The following is a 12,451-nucleotide window of genomic DNA, read 5'->3' on the forward strand; positions in this document are numbered from 1 at the left end:
AGCATAGCAGTCAGGGGTTTGTTGACCTTGGTATTTCATCCCGTTTATGTTCCGGTTCCGCTTTCCAGGTTTAACTTCATGGATGGGACTCCATCAGCCAACTTCGACACTTTCCCTGCGGCCATCATGACAGTGTTTCAGGTAGGAGCTGGACTGCAAGGGAACACAACTGAAGGGACTTGGGACTCACTCCCCCATGGCTGGAAGGGGCTCTTTAAACCAAACAGGCTCCCCTCTATCAGCTGTTAGGATATAACTTGCTTCCTCCCTCTCCTGTGTAACAAAGTGGATGGCAAGAGATGGAAACTCTTCCACCTCTGTTACAGAAGATGAAGAGTTTCAAAACTCTTCTGAGGAGATGTGAATCCTCAGCAATCTCCAGTGTGATCTCCCTCAGGTGCTGATGCTCAGGAGCTGGGTTATCCACTGCACAGGGTCTCTGTACTTGGCTCCTGTGTATTGGTGGGAGAGATCCAGGTGACAAGAAGGTGCAGGTGACAGAGCTACTGTGTTGCTTTCCTGCAGATCCTGACTGGTGAGGACTGGAACGAGGTGATGTACAATGGCATCCGCTCCCAGGGAGGCGTTCGCTCAGGGATGTGGTCCTCCATCTACTTCATCGTCCTCACCTTGTTTGGAAACTGTATCCACATGGCTGCTGTGCTTTGAGTGGTGACAACCCCACCTTATCACCCTCTCTGGGGGCATTCCCCTCCCTACCCACTACTCCTTCCTTCTCTCCCAACTGGGAAAGACCCACCACACACATGGCAGTGCTGGGTAGCCCAAGTGCAGAGGAGCAGCTGTCTGGAGGTGCACTGAGGGTTGTTTAAATGGGATGAGTGAGGAGTTTATGCCTTTGGCTGCTCCTCGCTGTGCTGATGAGGAGCCATCAGGGCCACCCTCCCTTGGTAGCTGCAGACAGGCATGTCCTTAACACACGGCTTGTGCATCCTTAGCTGCTCACAGATACTCTGCTGAATGTCTTCTTGGCCATTGCCGTGGACAACCTGGCCAACGCCCAGGAGCTCACCAAGGTACCTTCCTGCTGCTCCTTTTCCTTGTTTTGTGAAGGGAGTGGGGGCAAAGGCATTTAGACTTTGATTTAGGAAAGTGCTTAAACCTGCTGATCTCTCCAGGAACACCCACACTTCAAGTGTGGCTTTAACTGTTTCTCCATTTAAGCTCCCCAGTTCTGTTTGCTTCCAGTCAGATTGAGATAACCCTCGTCTGTCAGATGGGATCTGGTGTGGGGACTGTTATTTTCTGGAGCACTCTGGAGATGTGGAGTGGGAAGCACTTTCCAGTGGTGTCAGTATTTAATCCCCATCTGCCCGCAGGGCGGTGAATGTGATTTAGGATGCAATTTAGACTGGTGCTTAAGAAGGTTATTGGGCTTACCTGTTTTTAAGACCATGCTGGGAAATATTTGGGGAATGCTAAATTGTTGGAGCACCATCTGGATAACTGTGAATAGGAGAGAGCTGCAATGGTCATTGCCGCTCTTTGGAGCAGACCAGTGATCCCGTGGGGACCAGATTTTTGTAGAGCCCATGCCTGTTATTCATGTCCTTGGGGCTCATTGCGAGGCTTCTGCGCTGGTGTAAATCTGACCCGAAATGGAGCATGGTGCTGGTTTGCCTGAGGGGTGCTTGGGGGGGGGTCCCTGTCCTCCCACAGTGGGTGCAGATGGCACTTCCAGGGGCTGCTGGCTGCCTCTGGGGTGAGAGGGATGGGAGAGCCCCACGGAGTGCCAGCAGCATCAATTAGGAGAGTGCCGAGTTTCTGAAAAGGCTGAATGCTCGCTAATGACTCCTAATGACATTTTTTGCTCCGGAGACACAACCATACTCATTAAATCAATCCGGTCTCTGCCGGGGTCATTCATGGATGCCTTACCTCCCACTCTGTTAGGGGGATGCCTGTGTAGCCCCTGTGGCTGTGAAGAAGGGAGGGCTGAGCTTGTCTACGCTGTCTGGGGCTGTTCTAGCTCTTGCCTGGAGTGGGCTGGGTTCACTTATTTAAGTAGAGCTCATGCCTTCAGTAAGATCTGGTGTAGTGGGGAAGTTGCATCCCTACAGTACAACGAAAATAAAGGCTGTTTCTGGAAATACAGCCCCCCCCCTTTGTCCCTCATGCTTTGGCATGTAGGGTAGCCCTGCAGATCCTTCACATGGCTGCACCTTCCCTTGAAATCCCATCATCCCACTAAGCAATGCCCCTCTTTTCTCTGCAGGATGAGCAGGAGGAAGAGGAGGCCTTTAACCAGAAGCACGCCCTTCAGAAAGCCAAAGAAGTCAGCCCCATGTCTGCCCCAAACATGCCAGCTATCGAGTGAGTGACCCCCTCCCCACCACCACTGCTACCCCAGTGAACCCCTGAGCCCAGCCAGGCTTCTGAGAAGGGCACAGAGCTGCAGCAGAGCCGGTATGGCTGGTTGTGGGGGCTTCCACAAAAAAAAGAGGTCCCTGCATGGGGTGACCCTCTCTGGGTGTCTTCCTGAGGATGGATGGATGGATGGATGGATTGAGATCTAGGACTGTGCTCCCCATGAGCAGCAGTGCCTTTGGAGAGGTGGCAGCACAGGGACCAGGTCACCCTGGAGGACCTTAAGTTGCCAGACCCTACCCCAAGCAGCAGACCCAGTGCTTGGGCATGGCAGAAATATGCTAAAAAGGGTTTTCTGCCCCAAATATGAGCTCAAACACTCAGGGCTGATGCTAAGGGTGGGCAAGGAGGCTGGGGAGGAAGAAGGTATCTCAAGCTATTCTTGAGGAGAGGTGATATTTGTTCCTGGGGAGCATTTCTTTGTGGCAGAGCTGCAAGAGAGCAGCGAGGGCTGGGGGAGAAGGGAGCAGCAGTGTCACAAATCTCCCCCAGGCTCCTTCCTTGGGAGTGAATGCAGTTAGGAGAGATGGAGCAGGTTTGTGAAACAACATTTGATTGTACAGAAATTTGATTTGAGCAAGGAGAAAAAGCCTCAAACTACGTAAACCTGCAGCATGGTGTTAAGGAGCCTTGTCTCTGTGTTTCAGCAGGAGAAAATTCTGTTTTTTCCTTTCTAGATGCCTTTTTTCTCTTTATTTTGCAGTGTCATATGGTCTAAATCACATAAAACTTTCAAAGTCAACATTGGAACGAGGCGTTTTGATTTGTTTCCCAAAACAGTACATTTCAGTACAGCTGAAGGGATTATTTTTTTTCTCCCTTTTTTTTTTTTTTTTTTTTTTTTATAGAATCCCTTCCCAGGGAATTTTAAGGTTTCTTTATGCTTTGAAACCCAGCCAAGCTCGTACACAGCAGAATCTCTTGCAGATTTGCTGCGAGAAACTGCTGTTTTCAGTGCTGATCTGGGGGGGGGTCGGAGGCAGCGTTGGCAACAGCCCCCTCTCTGGTTTGGCAGTGGGGGGATCTGATGGTCTCCCCACTCATGGTTTTAGGGGGAGCAGGAACCAGGGGTACTTGTGAGCCCTGCCTGCCCTCCCAGCAGCCACAGATTTCGCCTTGTTTTGGGGGTGATGGGATGTTTGTAATAAATCTGTGTCTGGCCAAGTACCTGGGGGGATAATGGGAAAGATGGTGGAATCTGTATGTCATGACTGTTTCTGGCTACCAATGGGAATGTGTTGGATAAAGTGAGGAAATAGAGGGATTTAGGCTGTAGGAAAGAATGAAGAATGGACAGATAGAAGAGAGGAAGAGGGGGAGATGGAATATATTAGGGCAGTAAAGGATTTGCCCACACTGCACATCCCTGATAAAGCTTTCTGGTCATTGTGAGGTAGAGCTGGTTGGGAAAACAGTCTCTAACCTTTCCTTTGTTGTTCTCATGGCATTGAAATGAGAGGTATTGACATTCACAAGTCTTTTTTTCCAGCTCCTCCCACTCATGAGGATGGATAGGGTTTGGGGCAGGTAGTGTGATGCCGTGGTGGGGTGTGTTGCGAGCATAGGCTCTGATGTGCTTTTGGTGGTGCTGCACTGATGCCAGCAGCCAGGGAGGGACAGTGGGGACGGCACAGCAAGGGACAAGCCAGAGCAGAGCTGGCCTCTGCCTTTGAGTGTGCACGGGCACGGATGGCTTCACTCCTCGGTGGGTACCCAGCGCGGGCAGGTCGGTACAGCATTCCTGCCTGCAGAGGGGTCCGGCGGCGCGCGGGGACGAGCGCTCCCATGGGACGAGCGCTCCCACGGGACGAGCGCTCCCACGGGATGAGTGCTCCCACGGGATGAGTGCTCCCACGGGATGAGCGCTCCCACATGGCCGGGCTGGCGCGGGCGGCCGCGGTGCCGGTCGGGGTGTTGTGTTGGTACGTGCAGATGGCGCGGGGCCGTTTGGCGAGTGGGTGGCCAGATGGACGCGTGCGGGTGCTATCATGTGCTGGTGCCCAGCGTGGTGCGTGGATGCGTTCGGAGGCTCGGGCACTTGCTGTGGGGACGGTGGTGGGTGCCTGCAACTCGATCCCTTGCCTTGAGCGTGGCACTGGGCTGTTCACATGCTGTAAGGACCAGCGTGACCAGAGCGCCTCCCCTGTGGGGACAGGCCGAGAGAGTTAAGGTTGTTCAGCCTGGAGAAGAGGAAGCTCCAGGGAGACCTTAAAGCACCTTCCAGTACCTAAAGGGGCTGTAAGAGAGCTGGAGAGGGACTTTTGACAAGGTGTTTTTTTGACAAGTGGTAGGACAACGGGGAGCGTCTTCAAACTCTTATGGGGTGGTCTTGAGCCTCCCAGAGCTCAAGAAGCATTTGGACAATGATCTCAGGCACGTGGTGTGATTCTTGGGGTTATCTTGTGCAGTGCCAGGGGTTGGACTCAATGATCCTTGTAGATCCATTCCAACTTAAGGGATTCTATGATTCTGTGATTGCATCTGCTTGGGGCAGTTTGCTTGGAGCTGTGCTTATCTGAATCTTTTCTGTGTTGATATGAAGGTTAAAGCCTGGAATCTCCCCAGCTGCTGGTGGGGGTGAAGGACACTGCCAGCCCTGTTAATCTTCTCTGTGTGGGGGCTGCTCAAGTGACAGGAGCTCTGTGGCATCTCACCCTGGGCTTGTGCCTTGCATTTGCTGGGGAGCTTCATGTTCCCCTCGGTAGTCCTAGGGCAGCATGGTGACAGCTCTGAGCAGCTTGGGGCTGGCCTGATGCAATCCTTCCACTTTCCAATTGCCACGTTTTTCTTGGGAAAAGTGAATTTGGAGCAGTTTGAAGCAGCTGTTAAATATCCAAGGACGTATGAAGGCTTCTGAAGGACTGCTCTCCCCTTGCGTGGTGTGGGGAGGGCTCCGTGGCCCCCACGGAATGGATCACAGCGTGTCAGTGGGATTGTGGGCAGCCCACTGCTGTTGCGCAAGTGGGACTTCGCTGTGCAGGGACTCACTGCCCAGCAGCCGCTCGGCAAAGAGATGCTGGCTGCCCGGGGTGGGGGGACGCCTCTCTGCGCTGCCCACAGGAGTGGAAGGAGGGGCGAAGAGGGGGATTGAACCCGTTTATTTTTCCTCCCCAGAAGAGACAGGCGGAGGAGACACCACATGTCGATGTGGGAGCCACGCAGCAGCCACCTGTATGTGGGCCGCGGGGGCGCGTGTCCGTCTGTGGCTCCTGTGCTGTCTGTGCGTCCGCGGGGCCGGGGCACACCCCGCTCCCCTCCGGCCTCCTCGGCAGGGCGGGGAGGGGGTGGCCGCGTGTGTGCCTGTATCCGTGTGCTCCCGTGCACCCCGTCCGTGCGTGCGTGTGGCTGGGTGTGTGCCGGACCCCCCGTGTGTGGTGCTGTGCCGTACGTGCGTGTCGCCGCCCGTGGATGTGCCGTGCGCGGTGTGTGAGCGGTGTATGTGCTCGTGGGTGTTTCCCTGTGCCTTAGGTGTGTCGGGAAGGGCACGTCTGTCTGCTCCAGGGCGTTTGCCGGCGAACGTACGACACTGCTAAGGTTTTCGTGGCATAGCCTAGTCCTCCACGCAGAGAAGCCCAGTACAGCTCCTTCCCCTACAGACAGTCAAAATTGCTGCTCCCCAAGCCTCGGGGCAGACTTCCTACCCGGGATGTGCTGGCGAGAGGCAAAAAAGGGTCCCTGTATGCAGCGAGAGGGCTTGGCCCATATTTAAGGTGGCTCCAGGCAATCACACAAGAGGAAGGTGGTCCCTGCCTGTCTGGGGTGGGGCAAGCCAGGGTGCTGTCTGCTCCTAGAAGCTGGACAAGAAAGCTTCAGGGCAGCAGTGAGGCTGCTGGGGCTGGTCATCCATCAGCCTGCTGCCTTCTGAAGGGGCCAGAAGTACAGTCTCAGCCCTGTTTCCAGCCCCTGCCAGCACCAGAGGGATGCTGACGAAGTCTTAGCACAGCCTGTAACCCTGGTGGTGGCATTTTCCTCTCCCTGGGATTCCCAGATTAAATCCGGGGTGGGTGCTTCACCTGGTGGGAGGTGGGGTCAGCCAGGATGCTGACCCCTTGCTGTGCCCCGTCGCAGGCGGGAGCGGCGGCGGCGGCACCACATGTCGGTGTGGGAGCAGCGCACCAGCCAGCTGCGCCGGCACATGCAGATGTCCAGCCAGGAGGGCATCAACAAGGACGAGCCGCCCCTCATCAACCCCCACGCCAGCATCTTCCGCAGGAAGAAACCAGGGGATGGCGTCACCCTGGAGAAATGCGCCGAGGAGCAGGGCAAGGGCGAGCGGCCACTGGCTGAGGGACCGGAGCAGCCTGTCCCGGGAGCCAACCCCGGCGGCGGTGAGGACAGGAGGAGCCCATCGCCCCGGGCCAAGCGGGACAAGGATATGTGGCAGCAGAAATCATGCCATGGGAACTGCGAGCCGGGCGAGCAGGACGGGGCAGGCGGCAGCGTCGAGGATAGGGCCAGGATGAGGCAGAGCCAGCGGCGCAGCCGGCACCGCAGAGCCCGGATGGAGGGGAAGGAGCAAGCTGGCATCTTGGGGAGCCGCTCGGCCAGCCAGGAGATGGGTCTGGAGGAGGCCAGCACCATGGAGGGGGCACAGGATGGGGACCGGCGTGGGGACGTGGCCGCAGCCGAGGCGCTGATTCAGGGGGAGCCAGAGGCGAGCGGAGAGTCCATCAGGTTGGTAACTGGGGAGGGCATCTTGCCATTCTCACAGCTCCTCATCCTCTCTCCCTATCCTCTCACACCTTGTTTTCTCTCACATGCCTCCTGCAGGACAAACGGGGTCCCTGCCGGCGATGCTGATCTGATTGGGACTGCCAAGAAGGGGAGCCCCCCACGTGCAGCCCCCGAGCCCCACGGGGGTAAGACAGGCAACCTGACGGATCAGGACTGCAGCAGCCCGGACACCAGCGAGCAGGCACTGCTGCAGGGCAGTCGCACCGTCAGCCGGAGCGAGCCCGACCTCTCCTCCATCACCCCCAACACCGAGAAGGCCACGGAGAGCACCACCATCATGATCGATGTCCACGACTCCGCTGTGGTACAGAGTGAGGACCCATCTCTCTTTCCTGAGCCCCTGTCCCAGCCCTCGGGGACCCTGTGGGGATGGAAAGCCGCTTGCATGGCTTTTCCTGTCCCCATCCATCAACTGGAGGGGGGGATTTCTTTGCTGCTCCTTGCAGCACCTCCCTCCAGCACCCCAGTTGCGCAGGGGAGCCCCAAATGTAATGCTGATGTGCCACCATCCCCTGGGGACCATGTCCCTTCCTCACCTTCTTCCCATCCACCCCTTCATCTGATTCCTCATTCCCCCTTCCTCTCCGCCTGGGCAAAACACTTGCATTCCCTGTTTTTCCTGACACGTGCACAGCCTCCACCAGCTTGCTGCCTCTCAAACACCTTAACAGCATTCTCGCTGTCAAGGTGAACTGCTTTAAACAGTGTTATTAATTAAACAGCATGGTGAAAACTGGCCTTGTTAAACCCCATTTCATCTGCTTCATCCCAGCAGCTCGTCTCTTTTTATTTCCATCTGAGAGGGGGGGTCCCTCTCCCCATAACAGCACAGGGATTTAAAGTGGGAGTCAGGGGGTTTGCATGTGCCTGCATGTGGCAGGGACACCCCAGGGTGCTGTCTGGGTGCAAGGCCGGGCAAAGGCTCTCGCTTTCCTGCAGTTAGCAACAAGACAGATGGTGAAGCCAGTCCCTTAAAGGAGGCTGAGACCAAAGAGGATGAGGAGGAAATGGAGAAGAAGAAGCGGAAGAAGGAAAAAAGCGAGACAGGCAAAGCGATGGTGCCGCACAGCTCCATGTTCATCTTCAGCACCACCAACCCGTGAGACATTTTTTGGATCACAGGAGCCCCAGGGCTGGGGAGGGCTGCAAGGGGAAAGACCCCTTGACATCACCAAAAACAGGGAATCCCCGTGGGAGGGAGTCTGAATATCTCCCAAACAGTCTTGATAACCAGCTGTGGTGTTCCCCAGGCCCCACAACGCTCTCCCTCTGTGCCAACCACACTCTTGGCTCTCTCTCCCAATTGCTGATGGCTAGTTGGGATTTTTATTCATTACTTGTTGTATTTATCTGCAGTTTTATACTCCCCTGTAGCTCTTCTCCAGCTCCAACAGCCTGGAGGAATAAGCACCCCAATTTCTCAGAGACTTTCCCCGCCCGGTTGTGGGGTGTCTGGTTGGATGGGACAGCCAAGCAAAGGGGTCAGCAAGCCCAAATTCACCCTGGGCTCCCTTCTCTTGCTCCTCAGACTTTGCTGCCCATCCTTCCGCCCTGGAAGGCGGTGACGTGGGGTCGGTTTTGCGCGTGGGCCATGGCTGGGGCCTGCCGGGGGCTCACAGGTCGGGGTGTCGGGCTGTGTCCCCACAGGGTGCGGAGGGCCTGCCACTACATCGTGAACCTGCGCTACTTCGAGATGTGCATCCTCCTGGTGATCGCTGCCAGCAGCATCGCCCTGGCGGCCGAGGATCCCGTCCTCACCAACTCCGACCGCAACAAAGTGATTGCAACCCTCTCCCGCTCCCCGGGTCCCGCAGGGCAGTGCAGGCAGAGGTCCTGTAGAATTTTAGCTTCTGTGGTGGGGCACGTGTGGGACAGGGAATCAGGGCAGCTGGTGGCAGCACCTGCACTGTGCCATGGAGTCTGGCTTCTTCCTTATCACCTTCCTTTGTAAACCCCAGCTTCCCACACGAGGGGTTTAGAGCCCGGGCTGCAGACCAGGGCACCTTGTCAGCAGTAAAGTAGCTTAAACTACTTTAGATGCTGGTGTTCACAGGCACTGGCGTGGAGACACACAATTCCAGCTCACAGCATGAGTCCCAAGCCACTTGCGCCATGCACAGGAAATTATTCCCTCCTGCCTACACAGGCTGGGTTTATGACTGTACTGAACTCTTAGGGAACAGGCTGGGTTTGGGGCAAGGAAACCAACCCTCTGTCTGCACCTGAGCCAGGCGAGCCGCGGTGTGGGGTGGTAGTGGGTTCTGGGTGGGTACAAGTGGGCCTGTTTGCTTGGCAGCGGCTGCAGAGCACCCGTGACCTCTCTCTGCAGGTCCTGAGGTATTTTGACTATGTCTTCACTGGCGTCTTCACCTTTGAGATGGTTATCAAGGTAAGAGCCCTTGCAGGCTGTGGGTGCTTAGACTGGCAGCATCCTTGCAGGGGATGGGAAATAGCTCAGTTTTTCAGTTCTCGTCCTAAATCTGGGTGGCAGGGACCCTAAAGTTTGGTTCTCAGCAATGGGAGTCCAGAGTGCTCAGCACCAGTTTTATCAGCCTCCAGGCTTCCACACAAATATGATGCTCCTTGACCTATACCCAGGACACAGGGATGAGTCTGCTACTCCCCAGCAGTGTCCCTGTCCCCCAGCTTGTCCTGCCAGTGGCTGCTTCCACTTGATGTCTGAGCTGCTCATCCCTTGCCTGTTTTTCTCTCTATTTCTCCCCTCCAGATGATTGATCAAGGCTTGATCCTGCAGGATGGCTCCTACTTCCGAGACCTCTGGAACATCCTGGATTTCATCGTTGTGGTGGGAGCACTGGTGGCTTTTGCCTTGGCGTAAGTGGCCGCCATCCTTGTCACTCCCTGCCTTCCCTTGGCTGTGGTGGGAAAAGAGTTCAGCTGTCTTATGGTTACTAGACCCTGACTTTGTTTTTTTTATTTCTCTGCACCCTTCTGCTCTGCTGCTGGGATGGCTCCTGGCAGTGGTGTGGGGCTGCTGCAGAGATGTTATTTCTCCTTGTTTGTCAAATGGTGGTGAGCAAGCAGGCAGGGAGCAAGGCAAGGCGAGCTGCTAGGAAGAGGTTGACGGTGAAAGTAGATTTGAAACAGAGCAGAAGGGGCTGTTAGAGAGGGGAGAAAACATAAGGGTGGCAGAGCTGGAGCTATACACCTGCTATACATCTTGGGGTGCACAGAGACAGCAGAAGCAGTAGCCAGCAGGGTGGAGCTGCCCTCTGAACACGTTTGTGCTGGAAATGGTTCCTCCTGGCTGATGACTTTTCCTCTGCTCTGAGGGGGAGTGTTGCTCTGGAGCCCTGCAAGGGATGGGGATGTGGCTGGTGGGGTTTGTGCCAGCAGCCTCTGCAGCACCACCACGGGGGCAGGGTGCTGTGTGTTTGGCCTGCAGTGTGTCCTTGCTGAGCATCACCTTGTGGTTGGGCTCTGAAACGGAACTTGTGGCACCTGCAGGTACTGGGATGTCTGTGGTGCCTGTGCCCTGGAAGGGAGGAGCACCCAGGGATGAGTTTCATGCTGCTCTGCCCTCCTGTGTGCTGCTGGTTGGGGCAGGTGATGCAGCACAGGGAGGGATGCGTGGTGCCAAGGTGATGCTCGCAGGCCCCAGGGCTGCTGTGGTGCCCTGCTGGTGCCTGAGGAGGGAGAGGAGAAGAGAGGAGAGGCTCGGGCTCCTTTGTCACGCTGTTGTTCTCTCTTTGTGCCTCTGACACTGGCGGCGGTGGCGTTAGTGCTGGTGAGAGGGGAGGGCCTGGCAGCCACGCAGACTGGAGCCTTGTCCTTGTCCACAGCTCAGGTACCGTGCGAGGCTCTCGGGGCGGCTGTGTCGGAGCCCCGAGGTCGCTCGATGGATTACAGCCCGTAATCCATCCCTCCCATCTCACCCCAGACTGGGCGGCAGCTCCTTCTCCTGGTTCTCACCCACTTGCACCCTCCCTGGCTCGTTGCTTTTGCCTTCCTCACCCTCCTCACACCATTCCTTGCCCGGTGCTTTCAGCCCCTGCTCTCTCCTCGGGAAGAGCATGGGAGAATTCAGCTCACACAGCCCGGGAATGAACCAGCCCCTGGGCAAGGCAGGGGGATGACTGCATACCCTGGCATGGGTAAGGGGCATGGGGCAAGTTTGCTGGCTGGGGACAATGCTCTGAGCCCCCGGGAGGCCGCCTGGGCCACCACAAGGGTGGATCAGGCATCTTTGGGATCTGGCTGATCCCTCCTCTGCCAGGGCGGCCCCTCAGAGCATGTCTGGCAGGGCCCAAGGGCATCACCTGCCTGAAGATGCACTGAATAGTTTGAGGATCTTTAGTGGAGGACAAGGGAGCCTTTTCCTTCCATCAAGACTTTTGATGGCTGAAGGAGCATAGGTTGATGGCTCAGCCTGCTCCTGGGTGGATGAGTGTCCTCACCAGTGCTAACAGTACAGTAATCTGTGTTTGCTGTCCCCTTTCCCCCGCCCCACAAAGGTGGCACAACTCCTGGGATTGCCCTGGGAGCTAGCAGGGTCCAGCACTGAGCATGTGGGGAAGCTGCCGTGTTCCTTCCAGCCCTGCTTGTCACCTGCCTGCCTCCACCCATGCTCCGGAGGGAAGGACATTCCCTCTGGGCATGGGGCAGCTGAATTCTCGAGGGTGATCACCGCCATGGGCTGTGGCACAGAACCCCTTCCCATGGAGAAGGCCCTGGCATCTCCACATCCGTTTGCAACAAGCATTGATGTTGCCTGCTCACTCTTGTAGCCGTAGGTGGGTAGATACTGAGTTGCTTGTGTTGTGGACAGGGGCTCTTTATAATATAAACCTGCAGGATTGTCCATCTCCCTGCCTCCAACGGTGGCTCCCGCTGGAGGAGATGATCTCATGGCTTTGGGAGTGAGGGGAACAAAGGATCCACGGTGATTTCCGATGGGTTTATACATTATAAAGCATTTATAAGAACACCTGCCTCTCCTCTTGGCAGCCCATCACTGCTACACCCCCGGGAGCTGCAGGATGTTCACCAGGTCTACGTGTCCCAGCCTGACACCCTCCCTCCCACCCTCCCTCCTGGTCTTGACAGGAAAACTCTGGTGGTGATGTTTGAATCCATCTCCTTTTTTTGTCCCTCCATGAGCTCTCTGATGTGGGTCCGGGGTGGGGTGATTGTCCTCCTTCTTGTACTCCCTCTCCTCTCCTCCATGGTGCTGGGTCGGCAGTGATGGCCATGGAGTGGCTGCGGCGATTACCTGGATGAGAGCAGCTGGTGACTGAGTCCAGCACTTCCCAGTAGAAGTGCTGGGACGTGCCACGAAGATTTTCTGCCCCATTTTGCCTCCCCTCTG

The 12,451-nt window shown here is 56.3% G+C and overlaps 1 protein-coding gene across 9 annotated transcripts in view; it reads left to right on the forward strand.

The window, feature by feature from the left end:
- CACNA1E (calcium voltage-gated channel subunit alpha1 E) overlaps window positions 1-12,451 on the forward strand; it is a 118,200-nt gene that overhangs the window by 74,863 nt on the left and 30,886 nt on the right. For 7 of the 9 annotated variants that reach the window (XM_064664220.1, XM_064664214.1, XM_064664218.1 and 4 more), the window contains 11 exons: window positions 69-141; window positions 526-643; window positions 970-1,037; window positions 2,237-2,334; window positions 5,503-5,559; window positions 6,457-7,062; window positions 7,159-7,433; window positions 8,062-8,221; window positions 8,770-8,899; window positions 9,452-9,511; window positions 9,851-9,957. In XM_064664220.1, coding sequence (XP_064520290.1) covers window positions 69-141; window positions 526-643; window positions 970-1,037; window positions 2,237-2,334; window positions 5,503-5,559; window positions 6,457-7,062; window positions 7,159-7,433; window positions 8,062-8,221; window positions 8,770-8,899; window positions 9,452-9,511; window positions 9,851-9,957 — 1,752 coding nt within the window. The remainder of the gene's footprint in view (window positions 1-68; window positions 142-525; window positions 644-969; window positions 1,038-2,236; window positions 2,335-5,502; window positions 5,560-6,456; window positions 7,063-7,158; window positions 7,434-8,061; window positions 8,222-8,769; window positions 8,900-9,451; window positions 9,512-9,850; window positions 9,958-12,451) is intronic. The other 2 variants (XM_064664221.1, XM_064664222.1) reach the window with 1 other exon arrangement.

The sequence above is a fragment of the Pseudopipra pipra genome, chromosome 9 (genome assembly GCF_036250125.1).
Source record: "Pseudopipra pipra isolate bDixPip1 chromosome 9, bDixPip1.hap1, whole genome shotgun sequence".
NCBI classification, from domain to species: domain Eukaryota; kingdom Metazoa; phylum Chordata; class Aves; order Passeriformes; family Pipridae; genus Pseudopipra; species Pseudopipra pipra.